This window comes from Entelurus aequoreus, linkage group LG15 (assembly GCF_033978785.1).
Source record: "Entelurus aequoreus isolate RoL-2023_Sb linkage group LG15, RoL_Eaeq_v1.1, whole genome shotgun sequence".
NCBI classification, from domain to species: domain Eukaryota; kingdom Metazoa; phylum Chordata; class Actinopteri; order Syngnathiformes; family Syngnathidae; genus Entelurus; species Entelurus aequoreus.
Window position 1 is genome coordinate 8648056 of NC_084745.1, and position 21719 is coordinate 8669774.

Here is a 21719-nt window from a genome sequence, read left to right on the forward strand (position 1 = left end):
ATAGAAAAAGGAGAGAGTGTGGAATCCAATGAGCCAGCTTGTACCTAAGTTACTGTCAGAGCGAAAAAAGATACGTCCATCACTGCCTCTCAAGTCCTTCACTGTAACGTTCCTCATCTACGAATTTTTCATCCTCGCTCAAATTAATGGGGTAATTGTCACTTTCTCGGTCCGAATCTCTCTCGCTCCATTGTAAACAACGGGGAATTGTGAGGAATACTAGCTCCTGTGACGTCACGCTACTTCTGCTACAGACAAGGCTTTTTTTATCAGCGAGCAAAAGTTGCGAACTTTATCGTCGATTTTCTCTACTAAATCCTTTCAGCAAAAATATGGCAATATCGCGAAATGATCAAGTATGACACATAGAATGGATCTGCTATTCCCGTTTAAATAAAAAAAAATCATTTCAGTAGGCCTTTAAATGCACAGTTAGCTCTGTGGCCAGATAGTGTCAAGTAACAAAAAATATGAGCAAAATTAGCTCAACATACTAGCTTGCTAACAATACAGTTGACATGCGTGACATTCCAAAATATATAACCATTGAGGTGTACCTGCTAAATTAACTAATAAAGCTATCATGCCAATGTTAGCATGTTAAAATGCTAACTGTAACATGCGTGAAATTTCAAAATATATTACAATTGAGGTATATACTAGCTAAATTAACTAAAAAAGATATCATATAGCATGTTAAAACGCTAACCGTAACATGTCAAGTACCTGAGATGTGTACCTGAAAAATGTGTTTAAAATGCTAGTATGCATACTAAAATATGACTGCGCTGTATACCTACAAACTTAGCTAAACACAAAAAAAAAGGCTCACGTACTAACGTTAGCATGATAACAGATATCAAAGTATTTGACACTGAGGTGTATACCTACAAACTAAGTTAAACAAAATAAGGCCGACATACTAATGTTAGTATGCTAACATGTATCAAAGTATTGATGCTGAAGTGTATACCTACAAACTTAGCTGAACAACAAAAAGATTAACATACTAATGTTAGCATGCTAGCAGGTATCAAAGTATTTGACACTTAGGTGTATACCCACAAACTTAGCTAAACAAAAAAAATGGCTAACTTACTAACATTAGCATGCTAACAGGTACCGAAGTATTTGACACTGAGGTGTATACCTACAAACTTAGCTAAACAACAAAAAGACTAACATATTAACATTAGCATGCTATCAGATATCAAAGTATTTGACACTGAGGTGTATACCTAAAAACTTAGCTAAACAAAAAAAATGGCTAACTTACCAACATTAGCATGCTAACAGGTACCAAAGTATTTGACACTGAAGTGTATACCTACAAACTTAGCTAAACAACAAAAAAACAGCTAACGTTAGCATGCTAACAGGTATCAGACACTGAGGTGTATACCTGCAAACTTAGCTAAACAAAAAAATGGCTAACATGCTAACAGGTATTAAAGTATTTGACACTGAGGTGTATACCTACAAACTTAGCTAAACAACAAAAAGACTAACATATTAACGTTAGCATGCTATCAGATATCAAAGTATTTGACACTGAGGTGTATACCTACAAACTTAGCTAAACAAAAAAAATGGCTAACTTACCAACATTAGCATGCTAACAGGTACCAAAGTATTTGACACTGAAGTGTATACCTACAAACTTAGCTAAACAACAAAAAACAGCTAACGTTAGCATGCTAACAGGTATCAGACACTGAGGTGTACACCTGCAAACTTAGCTAAACAAAAAAATGGCTAACATGCTAACAGGTATCAAAGTATTTGACACTGAGGTGTATACCTACAAACTTAGCTAAACAACAAAAAAGGCTAACATATAAACGTTAGCATGCTAACAGGTATCAAAGTATTTGACACTGAAGTATATACCAACAACTTAGCTAAACAAACCAAAAAATGCTAACATACTAACATTAGCCTGCTGACATGTATCAAAGTATTTGACACTGAGGTGTATACCTGGAAAAAAAAGCTAGCATGCTAATATTAGAATGCTAACTATTGTGCAATGATTATAATTATTACCTACGTGCAAGAAAAGTACGATGGTGTGTGTGTATATATTTTGCGTTAACCACACACACAAAAACACAACAACAACAACAACAACTAATGTATGTGTGTAGAAAAGAGAAGCATCCATCTTTGTGTACAACACAAGACGTTCATAAGCAAACAAATCGATGCGGGCGTCATTAACTGAAAGCCCGCAGCAGCCCGCCTACTCCTCACCGCTTCCTGACCCGTCTCACAAAGCCAGAATAGTTTTCTTTCTTCCTGTAAGAAAAGCAAAAACAGGAATGGCTTCAAAGGGAGACTGAAAGACACAGCATGAACACATGAAATCCACTTGGCATTTTATTCATGGGCCATGTGTGCGACGCCAGCCTGCGGGGGCTCACTGGATTTATTGTGGCTGCCAACACACGGATTAGAACACTGCAGAACCAGCAGCCCTCGGAAGCTAATTAGCTTAGCGTAAAACACTGGCGGCAAGACCGCGTCTATGTAAGCTAATCCAAACCTAATCAATTCTGAACTAAATAAACACACGTTTGAAAGAATGTCGGCTGAACTGTTTCTTTCCTAAGCTGATCATATGAGAATAAACAATCTATGGCTGACTTGAAAGAATTCCATTGCTAGTTAGCAGGTGACAAGATGATGAATGGAAGATAAAGCTGAGTCCGGCAGGAACACTACAAGTTCCGTGTTCTAACTTCATTGACACCACGGCCCCGGTTGGTGGCGGCATCATTCCAAGTGGGCTCAGTCTGGACTCTGGCTGGTCACAGGCAGCTGCCACTTGGCTAAAGGACAACAACTGATGTACTTCTACTCATCACAAACCGAATCTTCGAAAAAGGGAACTACGGGATGGCAGTTAATCCAAGACGGCGTCCTCTTTGGCGTCTCTAAATGTTTGTGAGGTCTTCACCCGCTTCACCCGCAGGAGATGACGGTGAAGCGCTTGGAGATGCAGGACATGTTGTGCAGCACGATGCCCAGCAGGAAAAGCAGCACGCATGCCACCAGGATCACCGTGCACACGCCCGACCACGTGGATCCCTTCCCCCCGCCGGCGGCCGGTCCGTTTCCCCGCCGCTCTCCTTCGCCGCCGTCCAGGCTCACCCCCTCCAGACCCAGGTCCACTCCCAGAGCGTCCTCCTCCGGCACGGTCAGCACGGTCAGGCCTTTCTGGTGCCCGCCCGACAGGAAGCGGCACCCCAGCGCCCTCTCCTCGGCGAGGGGCAGCGGCAGCATGTAGCAGCCGCGACTGGGCAGGCGGATGAAGACGGGCGTGTGCTCGGAGGCGTGGGGGATGGCGACGACTGTGACCACGTCGGGGTCGTCGGGCAGGTGGGAGACGGAGAGGCCAGGCGGGAGTTTGGTCACGCTGCGGCACCACGGGCAGCGGATCTCCTTGTGGCTGCTGCGCATCTGCGTCAAGCAGACGGAGCAACACGTGTGGCGGCAGTCCAGCAGCTTTGGACGCCGCCGTGGGCTGAAGTAGTTGAAGCAGATCTGGCATTCCAGCGTGGAATCTTGGGACAGAGTCTCCATGGCAGCTCCCCCGTCTCTCAGCGTCCTCTTCCGTGTGCTTCACAGCCTGCTGGCGGCTACATGGTCGTCCATCTGGAAGGAAGCAGAGAACGCAGGTGAGATAATGAAGGGCAATTAGCCTGGCGGCAAGTAGCATAGTGTACAAATGATCAAAACCACATTGTGTACAGTGGAAACTCGATTTAAGAACCCCCTCTTTGCCAACTTTAGATTGCGCCAAGTATATCTCCGTGTGCCAATCATGTCTCATTCATTTGATGTCACGCCTGCAGACAAAAAGCAGGGTGCAGCATTTTTGGAAAGTCAGAGCCTGCCACGTCACTTGCTAGCAACTTTTCGTCTTTTGACAAAAAGACGAAAATTGCTAACTCAATATGGGCCCAAAAAGACAACAGACAGGTGTTGAAAGGAAAAAATCCCTGTGGTGTTCAACGTTGCAACGGATCATGTTTTATTTTAGTTTGACTCCCTTAGTTCTGTTTTCAGCACCCCTAGGTTTGTGTTTTTTTAGTTGCCATGGGTGCTGATTATTTTCACCTGCCTTTGATTAGTGTTCGGGACGCTCACCGGCTCCCGGGCACTAATCAGAGAGCTATGTATTCCTGCTTTTCGCCACACTCAGTCTGGCGGTCTTGTTTGCTCATGCAACAAGTTACGTTACCTTGGATTCCTGTTTCTAATAGGACGTTTTAGTAGGACTTTGGTAAGCTACGAAGCCGCACCGCTTGATGGAGTGTACTGTGCTTCAACATAGGAGTATTATTATGGTGTGTGTACAAGGTAAGACATATTGTCTGGCGTTTTGTTTTGCAATATTATTCAAAAGCAACTTTTCTTACCTTCTGGTACCTGCTGATCTGTATTTGGGATCTGCATAAATCCTGAAAATTTGGGCGCGTCCGCCTTTGTAGTCTGTGCCGACATCGTAGTCGATAAACTTCTTCTTTTTCTCTATCTTCTTGTTATGGGACATTCATCCTCCGCTGTTGCCATTTCTAATATAAAGTAGTGTAAAGTTCTTACTTATATCTGTCAGTAAACTCGCCATGAAAGCGCTAAAACACACCGGTGTAGTGACTTTACATTATTCACCCAAGGAACTTTAGTTATTAGAGAGTTCCGGTCGGACGGTTTTTCACGGGGCACATTTCCGGCGTTGTCGCACTAGTGAACCACGGATGAGGAGATGCTGCTCCGTTATTGATTGAAGTAAAGTGTGAATGTCATTAAAACAGTTAGCTCCATCTTTTGACTCTTCTTCCACTCCCGTCCTTGCACGCTACACCGCTACAACAAAGATGACGGGGAGAAGACGCCGTCGAAGGTGAGCCACGTAAATAAGACCGCCCACAAAACGGCGCATCCTGAAGCGACTGTCAGAAAGCGGCTTGAAGATGATCTGTAAAACATCATCTATGCAACATTTTGACCAAAGAACCACCATTACATGTTATGTAGACCACAAGGAAGTATTTTACATTTAGAAAAAATAATTAATATGACTCCTTTAAAGGCCTACTGAAATGAATTTTTTTAATTTAAACGGGGATAGCAGATCTATTCTATGTGTCATACTTGATCATTTCGCGATATTGCCATATTTTTGCTGAAAGGATTTAGTATAGAACAACGACGATAAAGATTGCAACTTTTGGTATCTGATAAAAAAAAGGCTTGCCCCTACCGGAAGTAGCATGACGTAGTCAGTTGAACATATATGCAAAGTTCCCTATTGTTTACAATGATGGCCGCATGAAGTGAGAGAGATTCGGACCGAGAAAGCAACAATTTCCCCATTAATTTGAGCGAGGATGAAAGATTTGTGGATGAGTAAAGTGCAAGTGAAGGACTAGTGGGGAGTTGAAGCTATTCAGATAGGGAAGATGCTGTGAGAGCCGGGGGTGACCTGATATTCAGCTGGGAATGACTACAACAGTAAATAAACACAAGACATATATATACTCTATTAGCCACAACACAACCAGGCTTATATTTAATATGCCACAAATTAATCCTGCATAAAAACACCTGCGTGTTTGTTATGCTAGCTCCTAGCTCCTCTGCTAGCTCCTAGCTCCATAGAACACGCCAATACAATTCAAACACCTGATCAACACACACAATCACTCAGCCCAAAAGACCGTTCACCTAACCCAAGGTTCATAAAGCTTATATATTTAAAAAAAAGTTACGTACATACGCAAAAAAAAGTTGCGCACATACGGTCAAGCGATCAAATGTTTAGAAGCCAAAGCTGCATACTCACAGTAGCACGTCTGCGTCTTTGTCATCCAAATCAAAGTAATCCTGGTAAGAGTCTGTGTTGTCCCAGTTCTCTACAGGCGTCTGTGTATCGAAGTCAAAAGTCCTCCTGGTTAGAGTCTCAAACAAAGAAGCGCCGGCTGTGTACTGTTGTTGCTGACTACGTTCGAAAAATACGTCCATTTCGCACCGACAACTTTCTTCTTTGCTTGCTCAGCTTCCTTCTCCATAATGCAATGAACATGATTGCAACAGATTCACGAACACAGATGTCCAGAATACTGTGGAATTATGAAATGAAAACAGAGCTTTTTCGTATTGGCTTCAATGTGGAAGGCATACCCGTGTTCCCCGGGCTACGTCACGCGCATACGTCATCCTCAGAGGCGTTTCGAACCGGAAGTTTAGCGGCAAATTTAAAATGTCACTTTATAAGTTAACCCGGCCGTATTGGCATGTGTTATAATGTTAAGATTTCATCATTGATATATAAACTATCAGACTGCGTGGTCGGTAGTAGTGGCTTTCAGTAGGCCTTTAATGCGCCTTATAATCCGGTGCACCTTTTGTGTAAAAATAGACCCGCTCATCGGCAGTGCGCTTTATAATCCGGTGCGCCCTATGGTCCGAAAAATACGGTACATTGTTTCTTATTGAGAGATTTGCTTCACCGTACAAACCTTTCGATTGAAGAACCCTGTTCGAGAACTAATTAGGTTCGTAAATCGAGGTTCCATTGTGAAAAATGGCCACAACATGTAGCCAAGTGTGTGCTTTTATCTCTATGACAATACACCACATGGTGGCGCTTTATATTCCTCACACAGGTCAACATGCTTTACAAAAAAAATCTTTTGAACTCAAAAGTGTTTTTGCTGAATCACCATCTAATTGTGTGTCAAACTGAAGCAGGATAGGTTGAAAATGTCTGTGCAGAGGCATCTTTGAGTATTACATGTATGCGAGCATGTCGGGGTGTCCTGATGCAACGTTGATATTGGTTCGATATCACCAGGATCCGGATACAGGTGGAACTCCCAAAATGAGAATACCATGCAGAGGTTTGTTTATTTCAGCAATTAGATTGACAAGATGAAAGTAGTATAGGACATAGGCTCATAACATGCTACTCAAGATATTTGATTCCTTCTTTTAATATCATTTTGATGATTATGGCTAACACAAACCTCAAATTGAACATCTTAGAACATGTGAAAGCCATAATCATCAAAATGACACAAAATAAAATCTTGACATATCTCCATTTGATGCTTATATCACATAACAGTTTCACATTTGAAGTTCGACTGCTAGCTTTTGCCCAATATTCACATTTTTGGAGTTTCACCTGTATCGGCACTCATGTAAAATCTCCGATACAAGCGGCGCGTTTACTTGTGCAAAGATGGACAGCCAGCTAGCATCGACTGTAAATGTCAAACAATGTCGGTGGTTTTTTTGTAATTTACTCAAGTTGTTTAAAAAGGTAAACATAGTAGGTTGTTTGCTATTAGCCCATACTTGCCAACCTTGAGACCTCCAATACCGGGAGGTGTGTGTGTGTGTGGGGGGGGGGGGGGGGGTGGTTAAGGGCGTGGTTAAGAGGAGAGTATATTTACAGCTACAATTCACCAAATCAAGTATTTCATATATATATATATATATATATATATATATATATATATGTGTGTATGTATGAAATACTTGACTTTCAGTAAATTCTAGCTACCGGTATACATATATTTTTTTATTTTATTATACATACTTGAATTTCAGTGTTCTGCAGGCTATCCAGTAGGTGGCAGTATTGTCCTGTTTAAGAGTGTCACAACATTGCTGTTTGTGGCAGACGAACTGCTTTACGGTAGACTAAACGTGACTGCTGTTGTTGTGTGTTGGTACCGCGCTGGGAGGACGTTAATGAAACTGCCTAACAATAAACCCACATAAGAAACCAAGAACTCTCTCTCCTTGTTGTGCACTCTACTCTCTAAAAGCCGTAGATGTTATGACGTCATTGGGCAGGCAAGCTGCTGGGAAAGCGGACGTGAGAACAGGCTGTCCCCACTCAGGTCCGCATTGAGCTGGAGGGGGCGTGGCCTCCAGCTCCGGCTGAATACCGGGAGTTTGTCGGGAGAAAATCTCTGCCGGGAGGTTGTCGGGAGAGGCGCGGAATACCGGGATTCTCCCGCCAAAAACGGGAGGGTTGGCAAGTATGTATTAGCCTAATATTTGAACTATATTAAAACAGCACATTTGTGAATATAATCATATTACTTACCCATACAGAGTCTTCAAGGCAGAAACCTATTAGAAAGTATCCAGTAACAATTGTGTCCGCATCATTCAACTTACTACATAATGAAGCTGAACTAAATGAATTATTGTGGCCACTAGGTGTCGCCAAAAAACACAATTACTTCTCCACCTCAACTTAGAAATACAGCAAATTAATAATAAATAGGTTATAACGTAATAGTTATATTCACACCTACAATTATTGGCTGTTTGAGTCATCTCACTTGATCAAACCTTTTATAACATTCCACATCACAAAATAATAAAAGGTATGTATGATTCCTGCTGATATCTCACTGAATCAACATCGGTATCGGCCAATACTCAAGGCTCCAATATCGATATCGGAAGTGATAAAGTTGTAACAGAACACCCCTACTGGCATGCATCCTAACTTTTTCTGCCAATATCAAATCGAACCAATCAGTATCGGCTACCATTAAAGTGTGACCTTTTTGAGCTAATTTTGCAACTCTTTACCCTACAGTCATTTAACCTGGTATGTGACACTTGTTACTCTGTTAGCATGCTAACATTAAAGTGCTAGGTTTTTTAGCTAATTTTACACTTTTTACTCATTCCCCAGCCATACACCTCTGTCATATAACTTGGTATGTGACACAAGCTAACTGTTAGCATGCTAACATTAGCGTGCTAATTTTTTTAGCTAGTTTTGCAACCGTTTACATCAGAGTCATAGAACTTGGTATGTGACATCTGTTAACTGTTAGCAAATCCACAATATAAGCTTCGGTACAAGCAGTCCTTAAGAGTGTTTGCGTGGTCTGCACATATTTGGCGCAATGTAAACGGCCGCTAACCGAAAAGGGACGTAAATAGCGGCGTTTGTCAATCGAGGTTTCACTGTATGTACAGTATGATTCCTGCTAGTATCAAATCGAACTGGCTACCATTAAAGTGTGAGCTTTTTGAGCTAATTTTGCAACCGTTCACCCTACAGTCATTTAACCTGGTATGTGACACTTGTTACTCTGTTAGCATGCTAACATTAAAGGGCTAACTTTTTTAGCTAATTGTACACTTTTTACTCTAATTCTCCAGCCATACACCTTCGTCATACGACTTGGTGTGTGACACAGGCTAACTGTTAGCATGCTAACATTAGCATGCTAACTTTTTGAGATAATTTCGCAACCGAGTCATATAACTTGGTAGGTGACATTTGTTAACTGTTAGCATGCAAATGACAGCGAGCTATGCCAAGTTTTTCATCTAATTTTACACTGTTTTTTCTCTATTTTCGCAGCCATACACCTTTGAGTCAAATAAGTTTGTATATGAAACATGCTAACTGTTAGCATTTGAATGTAAGCATGCTAACGTTTTAGGCTAGCTGTGTACCTCATTTTGTACAGTTCCACCTAAAACTCTCGGATTCAGACACTTGGGACCATGTTCAAAGTACAGAGGTCCAGGGCACAGATAACAGGCCCATCAAAATTTCCACAGGAATTTTGTAGTTGGCATTATTATTAAATTCAGAGGCCATTTGTGGTTAATACCAAAAATCATTGTTTTTAGCACATTTTGGCTCCCCTGTCCAAGACCATGTTGGTCCATAGGCCGTGGAACCACGGCCTCGACTTAAACCGAGTGACAGCGGTGTGACTTCTGTCGACACACCTCTAAGGCAGTTTGACTTGTACCGTACGAGACATATCCCTACACTTTGCCGTACGTTTGCCTTTCATTTAAATGTGTCCGCCGAGGCGGGGTGTCGTTTAATGCCGAGTCGCAGGGATTAATTAAAGCTTGTGTGGATGTGTGAAAAGAGCCCGATCAGCAGGAATCACACTTCCCACAGACGGACGGCGAGAAGGTGATGGAGAGGACGTCTAAGGAAGTAGAATTTCCCTCCCCTTGTAAAATTGCTTTTCAAGTACATGCAGTGCTTCACTTGAAAATGATTTTCCACACTCCATTTCAGCCAGCCATTAGTCAGCTTTTTCCACGCATATGGCCAAGCGCCAAGTCGTTAGTCAGCGTATTTCACCGAAACCGAAACAAACTCTGGGGAATGAATCGCCGCCTTTAGGAGGTGACGGTTTTATTTCAGAGGGTCAGAGTTGTGGCGAAGTACGGAGACCCGTTTTATCCAGGAGGAGACTGAGGGCAGCGACATGGAAACACGCCAAGCAAACTCATATTTTTCAGAGACCGGCTATGGCTATGACTATGGCTATGACTATGGCTTTGACTATGGCTATGGCTATGACTATGGCTTTGACTATGACTATGGCTATGACTATGGCTTTGACTATGGCTATGACTATGGCTTTGACTATGGCTATGACTATGGCTATGACTATGGCTATGACTATGGCTATGACTATGGCTATGACTATGGCTTTGACTATGGCTTTGACTATGGCTATGACTATGGCTTTGACTATGGCTATGACTATGGCTTTGACTATGGCTTTGACTATGGCTATGACTATGGCTTTGACTATGGCTATGACTATGGCTTTGACTATGGCTATGGCTATGGCTATGGCTTTGACTATGGCTTTGACTATGGCTATGACTATGGCTTTGACTATGGCTTTGACTATGGCTATGACTATGGCTTTGACTATGGCTATGACTATGGCTTTGACTATGGCTATGACTATGGCTTTGACTATGGCTATGACTATGGCTATGACTATGGCTATGACTATGGCTATGACTATGGCTTTGACTATGGCTTTGACTATGGCTTTGGCTATGATGGCTATGACTATGGCTTTGACTATGGCTATGACTATGGCTTTGACTATGGCTATGACTATGGCTTTGACTATGGCTATGACTATGGCTTTGACTATGGCTATGACTATGGCTTTGACTATGGCTATGACTCTGGCTTTGACTATGGCAGGGGTCGGCAACCTTTACCACTCAAAGAGCCATTTTGACAAGTTTCACAAATTAAAGAAAACAATGGGAGCCACAAAACTCTTGAAAATGTAAAACGAATTAACACTGCATACAAAGCTTTTTTTGCTTTGTGCTATGTTTTAACCAGGGGTCTCAGACACACGCCCCGGCCCGCACCTTAATATAAAAATTTAATGATAGTGCGACCCGCGATTGCGCCTGATAGCGAGATTCCCGAGTTCCAGGGCGTGATGGTACTGCCTTTAGCGCCCTCTGCAGCCTGCTCCAACAGCGTACCTGCTCGGCCACATGTTGAATGCAGCTTCAGCATGCTCAGTGCACAGTCACGTAAGTGACAGCAAGGCACACTTGTTCAACAGTCACACAGCTTACACTGACCGTGGTCGTATATAACAACTTTAACACTGTTACGTTACAAATATAACAACTTTAACACTGTTACGTTACAAATATGCGCCACACTGTGAACCCACACCAAAAAAGAATGACAAACACATTTCTGGAGAACATCCGCGCTGTAACACAACATAAACACAACAAAACAAACACCCAGAATCCCATGCAGCCCTAACTCTTCCGGTCTACCCCCCGCACCCCCCCACCCCCAAACCCCGCCCACCTCAACCGACCCACGGAGGGGGGGGGGGAGGGGGTTGATGTGTGGGGGGGTTAGGTGGTAGTGGGGGTGTATAATGTAGACTGGCTGCATGGGATTCTGGGTATTTGCTGTGTTGTGTTTTTGTTGTGTTACGGTGCGGAGGTTCTCCAGAAATGTGTTTGTCATTCTTTTTTGGTGTGGGTTCACAGTGTGGCGCATATTTGTAACGTAACAGTTTCAAAGTTGTTTTAAACGGCCACCGTCAGTGTAAGCTGTGTGACTGTTGACCAAGTATGCCTTGCTGTCTCCTACGTCAGCAAGCAGAAGCTGCATACAACATGTGGCTGGGCTGTCATGCGATTTGTGCAGGCTATAGAGGACAATTATTGCAGTACCGCTAAGGTACACTCTTAATTCAATTGTTAGGGTGAAAATCGGAGAATATTAACCCCGGGAGATCACTAGGAGAGGCACTGACGTCTGTAAAACTCCAGGGAAAACCGGGAGGGTCGGCAAGTATGCAGCTGAGCCGCATCAGAGTGGTCAAAGAGCCGCATGCGGCTCCGGAGCCGCGGGTTGCCGACCCCTTGGCTATGGCTATGACTATGGCTATGGCTATGACTATGGCTTTGACTGTGGCATTGACTATGGCTATGACTAGGCCTATTACTATGGCTATGACACTGGCTATGACTATGGCTTTGGCTATGGCTATGACTATGGCTATGACTATGGCTTTGACTGTGGCATTGACTATGGCTATGACTAGGCCTATTACTATGGCTATGACTATGGCTTTGACTATGGCTATGACTATGGCTATGAATATGGCTTTGACTATGGCTATGACTATGGCTATGACTATGGCTTTGACTATGACTATGGCTATGACAATGGCTATGACAATGGCTATGACTATGGCTTTGACTATGGCTATGACTATGGCTATGACTATGGCTTTGACTATGGCTATGACTATGGCTATGACTATGGCTATGACTATGACTATGACTATGGCTATGACTATGACAATGGCTATGACTTTGACTATGGCTATGACTATGGCTTTGACTATGGCTATGACAATGGCTATGACTATGGCTATGACTATGACTATGGCTATGACAATGGCTATGACAATGGCTATGACTATGACTATGGCTATGACTATGGCTATGACAATGGTTATGACTATGGCTATGACTATGGCTATGACTATGGCTTTGACTATGCCTTTGGCTATGCCTTTGGCTATGGCTATGACTATGGCTATGACTATGGCTATGACTAGGCCTATGACTATGGCTATGACAATGGCTATGACTATGGCTTTGGCTATGGCTATGACTATGACTATGGCTTTGACTGTGGCATTGACTATGGCTATGACTAGGCCTATTACTATGGCTATGACAATGACTATGGCTTTGACTATGGCTATGACTATGGCTTTGACTATGACAATGGCTATGACTATGGCTATGACTATGGCTATGACTATGGCTATGACTATGGCTATGACAATGGCTATGACTATGGCTATGACAATGGCTATGACTATGGATTTGACTATGGCTATGACTATGGCTATGACTATGGCTATGACTATGGCTATGACTATGCCTTTGGCTATGGCTATGACTATGGCTATGACTATGGCTATGACTATGGCTATGACTATGGCTATGAATATTAACAACATATTTTACTTCTCAGACCAGCTCCTCCATAGACATCTTTTACAATCAAGCAAAACACAACAACAATGTAACAAACAGCAAAATATGAATGCAATGAGTAATAAACGCCTACAATATGATATATTATCACTTTTATGCAGACATTTGTTGTAAAAATGTGTTTTCGCATCTGTTCCTGACACATGTGTTTGGGGCTGGCTGCTCTGAAAACAAACCCCGCCCACTCTGCTTTGTTCCTGGTCTGAGCTGCTGTGACCTAGATTACTGTAATAACTCCTATAACACTCAAAAGCGCACATTTCAACTATTGAAGTAAATTCTATAGTTCAAGACTTACGGTCTTTTAAAAACAGCACTGAATCATAACTCGCAACAGGCCTAGTAAACACGTACGACAGGCTAATCGCACCACTAATTATGCGAATATAGTTGTACACGTTGGCTCCAATGACACTAGAATGAGACAGTCAGAGATTACAAAGAGAAACATAGCCAGGACTTGTGATCTCGCCAGAAAGATGTCCAGGCATCGAGTAATTGTCTCTGGCCCCCTGCCTGCGAGAGGCAATGATGAGAGATATAGCAGATTAGTCTCGCTTAACAAGTGGTTGGCTAGCTACTGTAGGCAGAAGGGACTAACGTTTATTGATAACTGGCCCTCTTTCTGGGGCAAACCAGGCTTGCTGATGAGAGACGGCCTTCACCCTAACCAGGAAGGCGCCATCATCCTGTCTAGAAACATAGACTACTATTTAAGTCTCACTTGACTGACTACACTAGAGCAAGCCCGGTCACAGGCAACTACAATGTCTGTTAGTCCGGGTGAGGAGTCAGTTAAGCTAGAACTAGCCAGCGCCAGGCTGGATAATCCATGTACGCATAGCAATTCTCTTAGAATAATACACAATTCACATAATGTTTTTTCTGTTGTGTCTGTGTCAGGGGTGGACATGCATTCTACTGAGGTGGCAAATTATGATATGTCCAGTCTATTGCAGCACCAAACAAACAATCGGAAAATTCCCGTCATATCAATTCCTAGATATGGTCGAAACTATTTAAAGTGCACTACGCATAATAAACGCAACATTGTTAATATTGCCACTACGGATAATCTTAACAAAAACTCGTCAAAACAGCCCAATACCTATAATATGGGCTTTTTAAACATAAGATCATTGTCTCCCAAGGCGTTATTGGTTAATGAGGTCATTAGAGACAACAATCTTAACGTCATTGGTCTTAGCGAAACCTGGCTCAAACCGGACGAATTTTTTGCGCTCAATGAGGCATCTCCTCCTAACTATACGAATGCGCATGTTGCCCGCCCTCTTAAAAGGGGAGGGGGTGTCGCACTAATATACAATGAAAATTTCAACCTTACCCCTAACCTAAATAATAAATATAAATCGTTTGAGGTGCTTACTATGAGGTCTGTCACACCGCTACCTCTCGACCTGGCTGTTATCTACCGCCCCCCTGGGCCCTATTCGGACTTTATCAGTGAATTCTCAGAGTTCGTTGCTGATCTAGTGACGCACGCCGACAATATAATCATAATGGGGGACTTTAATATCCATATGAATACCCCATCGGACCCTCAGTGCGTGGCGCTCCAAACCATAATTGATAGCTGTGGTCTTACACAAATAATACATGAACCCACGCATCGCAACGGTAATACAATAGATCTAGTGCTTGTCAGGGGTGTCACCACCTCCAAAGTTATGATACTTCCATATACTAAAGTAATGTCCGATCATTACCTTATAAAATTTGAAGTTTTGACTCTTTGTCAACAAGCTAATAATAATAATAACTGCTATAGCGGCCGCAACATTAATGCTGCCACAACGATGACTCTTGCTGACCTACTGCCTTCGGTAATAGCACCATTCCCAAATTATGTCGGCTCTATTGATAAACTCACTAACAACTTTGACGATGCCTTGCGCGAAATTATTGATAGTATAGCACCGCTAAAGCAAAAAAGGGCCCCTAAAAGGCGCACCCCATGGTTTACAGAAGAAATTAGAGCTCAGAAATTATCATGTAGAAAGCTGGAACGCAAATGGCGCGCGACTAAACTTGAGGTTTTCCATCAAGCATGGAGTGATAGTTTAATAACTTATAAACGCATGCTTACCTTAGCTAAAACTAAATACTACTCAAATCTCATCCGCCTCAACAAAAACGATCCTAAATTTCTGTTTAGTACAGTAGCATCGCTAACCCAACAAGGGACTCCTCCCAGTAGCTCCACCCACTCGGCAGATGATTTTATGAATTTCTTTAATAAGAAAATTGAACTCATTAGAAAGGAGATTAAAGACAACGCATCCCAGCTACAACTGGGCTCTATTAACACAAATACGACTGTATATACGACGGACACTGCCCTCCAAAATAGTCTCTCTATTTTTGATGAAATAACATTAGAGGAATTATTACAGCGTGTAAGTGGGATAAAACAAACAACATGTTTACTTGACCCACTTCCTGGGAAACTTATCAAGGAACTGTTTGTATTATTAGGTCCATCAGTGTTAAATATTATAAACTTATCACTTTCCTCCGGCACTGTTCCCCTAGCATTCAAAAAAGCGGTTATTCATCCTCTGCTCAAAAGACCTAACCTCGATCCTGACCTCATGGTAAACTACCGACCGGTCTCCCACCTTCCGTTTATTTCCAAAATTCTCGAAAAAACTGTTGCACAGCAGCTAAATGAACACTTAGTGACTAACAATCTCTGTGAACCTTTTCAATCCGGTTTCAGGGCAAATCACTCTACGGAGACAGCCCTCGCAAAAATGACTAATGATCTATTGCTAACGATGGATTCTGATGCGTCATCTATGTTGCTGCTTCTTGATCTTAGCGCCGCTTTCGATACCGTCGATCATAATATTTTATTAGAGCGTATCAAAACACGTATTGGTATGTCAGACTTAGCCTTGTCTTGGTTTAACTCTTATCTTACTGACAGGATGCAGTGCGTCTCCCATAACAATGTGACCTCGGACTATGTCAAGGTAACGTGCGGAGTTCCCCAGGGTTCGGTTCTTGGCCCTGCACTCTTTAGTATTTACATGCTGCCGCTGGGTGACATCATACGCAAGTACGGTGTTAGCTTTCACTGTTATGCTGATGACACTCAACTCTACATGCCCCTAAAGCTGACCAACACGCCGGATTGTAGTCAGCTGGAGGCGTGTCTTAATGAAATTAAACAATGGATGTCCGCTAACTTTTTGCAACTCAACGCTAAGAAAACGGAAATGCTGATTATCGGTCCTGCTAGACACCAACATCTATTTAATAATACCACCTTAACATTTGACAACCAAACAATTAAACAAGGAGACTCGGTAAAGAATCTGGGTATTATCTTCGACCCAACTCTCTCGTTTGAGTCACACATTAAGAGTGTTACTAAAACGGCCTTCTTTCATCTCCGTAATATCGCTAAAATTCGTTCCATCTTGTCCACTAGCGACGCTGAGATCATTATTCATGCGTTCGTTACGTCTCGTCTCGATTACTGTAACGTATTATTTTCGGGCCTCCCTATGTCTAGCATTAAAAGATTACAGTTGGTACAAAATGCGGCTGCAAGGCTTTTGACAAAAACAAGAAAGTTTGATCATATTACGCCTATACTGGCTCAGTTGCACTGGCTTCCTGTGCACTTAAGATGCGACTTTAAGGTTTTACTACTTACGTATAAAATATTACACGGTTTAGCTCCAGCCTATCTCGCCGATTGTATTGTACCATATGTCCCGACAAGAAATCTGCGTTCAAAGAACTCCGGCTTATTAGTGATTCCCAGAGCCAAAAAAAAGTCTGCGGGCTATAGAGCGTTTTCTATTCGGGCTCCAGTACTCTGGAATGCCCTCCCGGTAACAGTTAGAGATGCTACCTCAGTAGAAGCATTTCAGTCCCATCTTAAAACTCATTTGTATAATCTAGCCTTTAAATAGACCCCCCCTTTTTTAGACCAGTTGATCTGCCGTTTCTTTTCTTCTCTCCTCTTCTCCCCTGTCCCTTGCGAGGGGGAGTTGCATAGGTCCGGTGGCCATGGATGAAGTGCTGGCTGTCCAGAGCCGGGACCCCGGGTGGACCACTAGCCTGTGCATCGGTTGGGGACATCTCTGCGCTGCTGACCCGTCTCCGCTCGGGATGGTTTCCTGTTGGCCCCGCTGTGGACTGGACTCCCGCTGATGTGTTGGATCCACTGTGGACTGGACTTTCACAATGTTATGTCAGACCCACTCGACATCCGTTGCTTTCGGTCTCCCCTAGAGGGGGGGGGTTACCCACATATGCGGTCCTCTCCAAGGTTTCTCATAGTCATTCACCGACGTCCCACTGGGGTGAGTTTTTCCTTGCCCGTATGTGGGCTCTGTACCGAGGATGTCGTTGTGGCTTGTACAGCCCTTTGAGACACTTGTGATTTAGGGCTATATAAATAAACATTGATTGATTGATGATTGATAATGGCGGCTACAGTTTTGATGTTAAAGGTCTAAAAAAATTATGTAGAACATCCGGCGGGCCGGATTGAAAATCTTAATGGGCCACATGTGGCCCGGGGGCCGTATTTTGCCGAGCTCTGATGTACAGTACAGGCCAAAAGTTTGGACACACCTTCTCATTCAATGTGTTTTCTTTATTTTCATGATTATTTACATTGTAGATTGTCACATCAAAACTATGAATGAACACATGTGGAGTTGTGTACTTAACAAAAAATGTTTTATATTCTAGTTTCTTCAAAATAGCCACCCTTTGCTCCGATTACTGTTTTGCACACTCTTGGCATTCTCTCCATGAGCTTCAAGAGGGAAGTGAAAGGGTTTTCACTTCACAGGTGTCATAGTTCTGATGCCTTCAGTAACAATCTACAGTCATGAAAATAAAGAAAACACACAAATGAGAAGGTGTGTCCAAACTTTTGGCCTGTACTGTAAATAAGAGAAGGCAGCAACTCACACATTCTCATACTTTCTGTAACATTCAGGAGTAAATTATGACGGCCAACTTGAAAAATGTCTCAACTATAAACTACGTGAAGGGTGCCAGAATTGTTTTTGTTTACATTTTTGCAATATTTCAGTGTTCCCCAGGAGGAAACCTCACAATCTATAAACTTTTATAAAAGTGTATAAAATGGAGTAGCCGGTGAGTTACTGTGATGTAGAGAAATCCCATATTTTGACCAATTTTTTTCAGGAGATTTCACTTGATTTGAAATGCAAATATTTCAGTTCAGTTTCAGTTTATGTGGAACATGCATACGATACAGTGTAATGCATCACATATTTCCAGTTGTTTCATTACAGCACGTCCGAAAAGGAGTAGGAAGAAGCTGAGCTTATTTCATCTTATTTATTTTTTTACCAATTTTATCCCTTTTCCTTGTTCTCTGTAACCGAACAGTGAATAAATAAATCATATACCATAGTAAGTAAAAAAAAAAGGGTTCAAATATTCATCATAATTATTGATCTGTATACTTTGTGAAGACTTGTAGTTTGAACAGTCTTAAACTGAGTCATATTGGTGCTTTGTTGGGTTTTTTTTTGCTTACCGTATTTTTCCGACTATAAGTCGCAGTTTTTTTCATAGTTTGGCCGGGGGTGCGACTTATACTCAGGAGCGACTTGTGTGTGAAATTATTAACACATTACCGTAAAATATCAAATAATATTATTTAGCTCATTCACGTAAGAGACTAAACGTATAAGATTTCATGGGATTTAGCGATTAGGAGTGACAGATTGTTTGGTAAACGTATAGCATGTTCTATATGTTATAGTTATTTGAATGACTCTTACCATAATATGTTACGTTAACATACCAGGCACCTTCTCAGTTGGTTATTTATGCCTCATATAACGTACACTTATTCAGCCTGTTGTTCACCATTCTTTATTTATTTTAAATTGCTTTTCAAATGTCTATTCTTGGTGTTGGGTTTTATCAAATAAATTTACCCCAAAAATGCGACTTATACTCCAGTGCGACTTATATATGTTTTTTTTCTTCTTTATATGCATTTTCGGCCGGTGCGACTTATACTCCGAAAAATACGGTAATTCATTCCATCATTTAATTCCACATACGGCTATGCTAAAGGTTTTAAGTGTTGTACGTGCAGACAAATGTTGTAAATGAGATTTTATTATATATTTATGCTGCTCTTAGACACAGGTAAAGAAGGTGTTTGTGAAATTTCCTGACGATTTTTTATGCTAAATTAAACGCAAATTTAGTGCCGCATAAAACATTATGTCACTATTGCTCCTACATTTCCTCAAAAACAATGTTAAAAAAAACAACTAAATGTTTACTGATATATACTAATAAATTAACATCGGCTCCAAATATTGGCTATCGTCCTCCTTAACTACTAATAATCGGTGTCCATGAAAAAAAACATTAGTCGATTTTAAAAATTAAAAAAAGTCACATTATGGCAGTTGCTGATAATTTACGACACCCAGTCTAAACAGAGCAAACTAATAGAGCACAACTCCATTGATAGGAAATGAAAGACAATATTTTAAACTATACACCCATAATATAGTAAAATACCAAATATAAAGTTATTACTGTATAATTAAATGTACTTTAAACGAAGCATGATATGTAAACATAAAAAAATATGTGTAATTATGTCCGAAATGGCTCTAACACAATCACCAGGTATTGGTTCTTAAAGTTAAAGTACCAATGATTGTCACACAGACACTAGGTGTGGTGAGATTTGTCCTCTGCATTTGACCCATCCCCTTGTTCACCCCCTGGGAGGTGAGGGGAGCAGTGAGCAGCAGCGGTGGCTGCGCCCGGGAATCATTTTTAGTGATTTAACCCCCAAATCCAACCCTTGATTCCAGATAGTGATTCCCAGAGCCCAAAAAAAGTCTGCGGGCTATAGAGCGTTTTCTATTGGGGCTCCAGTACATTCCATAGTACTGGAGCCCTCCCGGTAACAGAGATGCTACCTCAGTAGAAGCATTTAAGTCCCATCTTAAAACTCATTTGTATACTCTAGCCTTAAATAGACCCCCTTTTTAGACCAGTTGATGTGCCGTTTCTTTTCTTTTCTCCTCTGCCCCCCTCTCCCTTGTGGAGTGGGGGGACATAGGTCCGGTGGCCATGGATGAAGTGCTGGCTGTCCAGAGTCGGGACCCGGGGTGGACCGCTCGCCTGTGCATCGGTTGGGGACATCTCTGCGCTGCTGACCCGTCTCCGCTCGAGATGGTCTCCTGCTGGCCCCACTATGGACTGGACTCTCACTATTATGTTGGATCCACTATGGACTGGACTTTCACAATATTATGTCAGACCCACTCGACGTCCATTGCATCCGGTCTCCCCTGGGGGGGGGGGGGTCATTCACATCGACGTCCCATTGGGGTTGCGAGTTTTTCCTTGCCCTTATGTAGGCTCTGTACCCCGGATGTCGTTGTGGCTTGTGCAGCCCTTTGAGACACTTGTGATTTAGGGCTATATAAATAAACATTGATTGATTGATTGATTGATGCTGAGTGCCAAGCAGGGAGGTAATGGGCCCCATTTTTATAGTCTTGGGCAGGGGTGGGCAATTCATTTTTACCGGGGGCCGCATGAGCAACCCGAGCACTGCTGGAGGGCCACATCGACAATATTTCAATTAAATTTTGCTCAATATTATTTTTGATATATACCGTAAGATAAATAATAATAATAATTAATAATAATAGTAATACTTCAACATAGTGTGTGTAACAGCATTCCATGACTAATATAAATAAATTAACATTAATAATAAATGACAGTAAAATAAGCACACGTATGACTGAGGAGTCATAGTGTAACTTTGTGTGGTGTTTGAGTTGTCCGACTTTTTGTGTGGCCATAAACGCACCAGTGGTTTAGTGCTATGCGTGTTGGTGACAGATGACAAGTTGGTTTTGGCCTGGTTTGTACGGCAGAAAATGACTAGTTTTTCGAGATAGAATTGTTTTACTCATGTTTTTGGTGTGGTTATGTCCAAATATAAACAGTTTTGCTCAATAAAGTGATCGATATAATTCCTGTCCTCGAAGCATCTCGATAGACGTTACAATAATTGAACGGTGTTCAATTGAACGGTGTTGACGAACACCGTTAGGGCCGCTTGTTGTCACTGTCACTCAAAGTTGCATTGCAAAATTACATAGAATAAATATGTTTATTTTGTTTAGAATTCAGATGGGATTTGATTTGGTGCGCGGCATATACTTGCTGCGCGCAGCGGACGCTTGAGCAGTGCGCAATTGCGCAGGCACGCACCTTAGAGGGAACGTTGCTTGGCAGTCCATGTCTTGTTGAAAACACGC

General features: G+C 42.1%; 1 protein-coding gene across 1 annotated transcript in view; it reads right to left on the minus strand.

Moving 5' to 3' along the window:
* Positions 1-2367: 2367 nt before the first annotated feature.
* The window catches only part of rnf152 (ring finger protein 152), a 60432-nt gene continuing 41080 nt past the window's right edge, over positions 2368-21719 (minus strand). Inside the window, exon 2 of the mRNA XM_062021949.1 lies at positions 2368-3657. Within this exon, the coding sequence (XP_061877933.1) occupies positions 2965-3585 (621 nt within the window). The 5' untranslated portion in view covers positions 3586-3657 and the 3' untranslated portion in view covers positions 2368-2964. The remainder of the gene's footprint in view (positions 3658-21719) is intronic.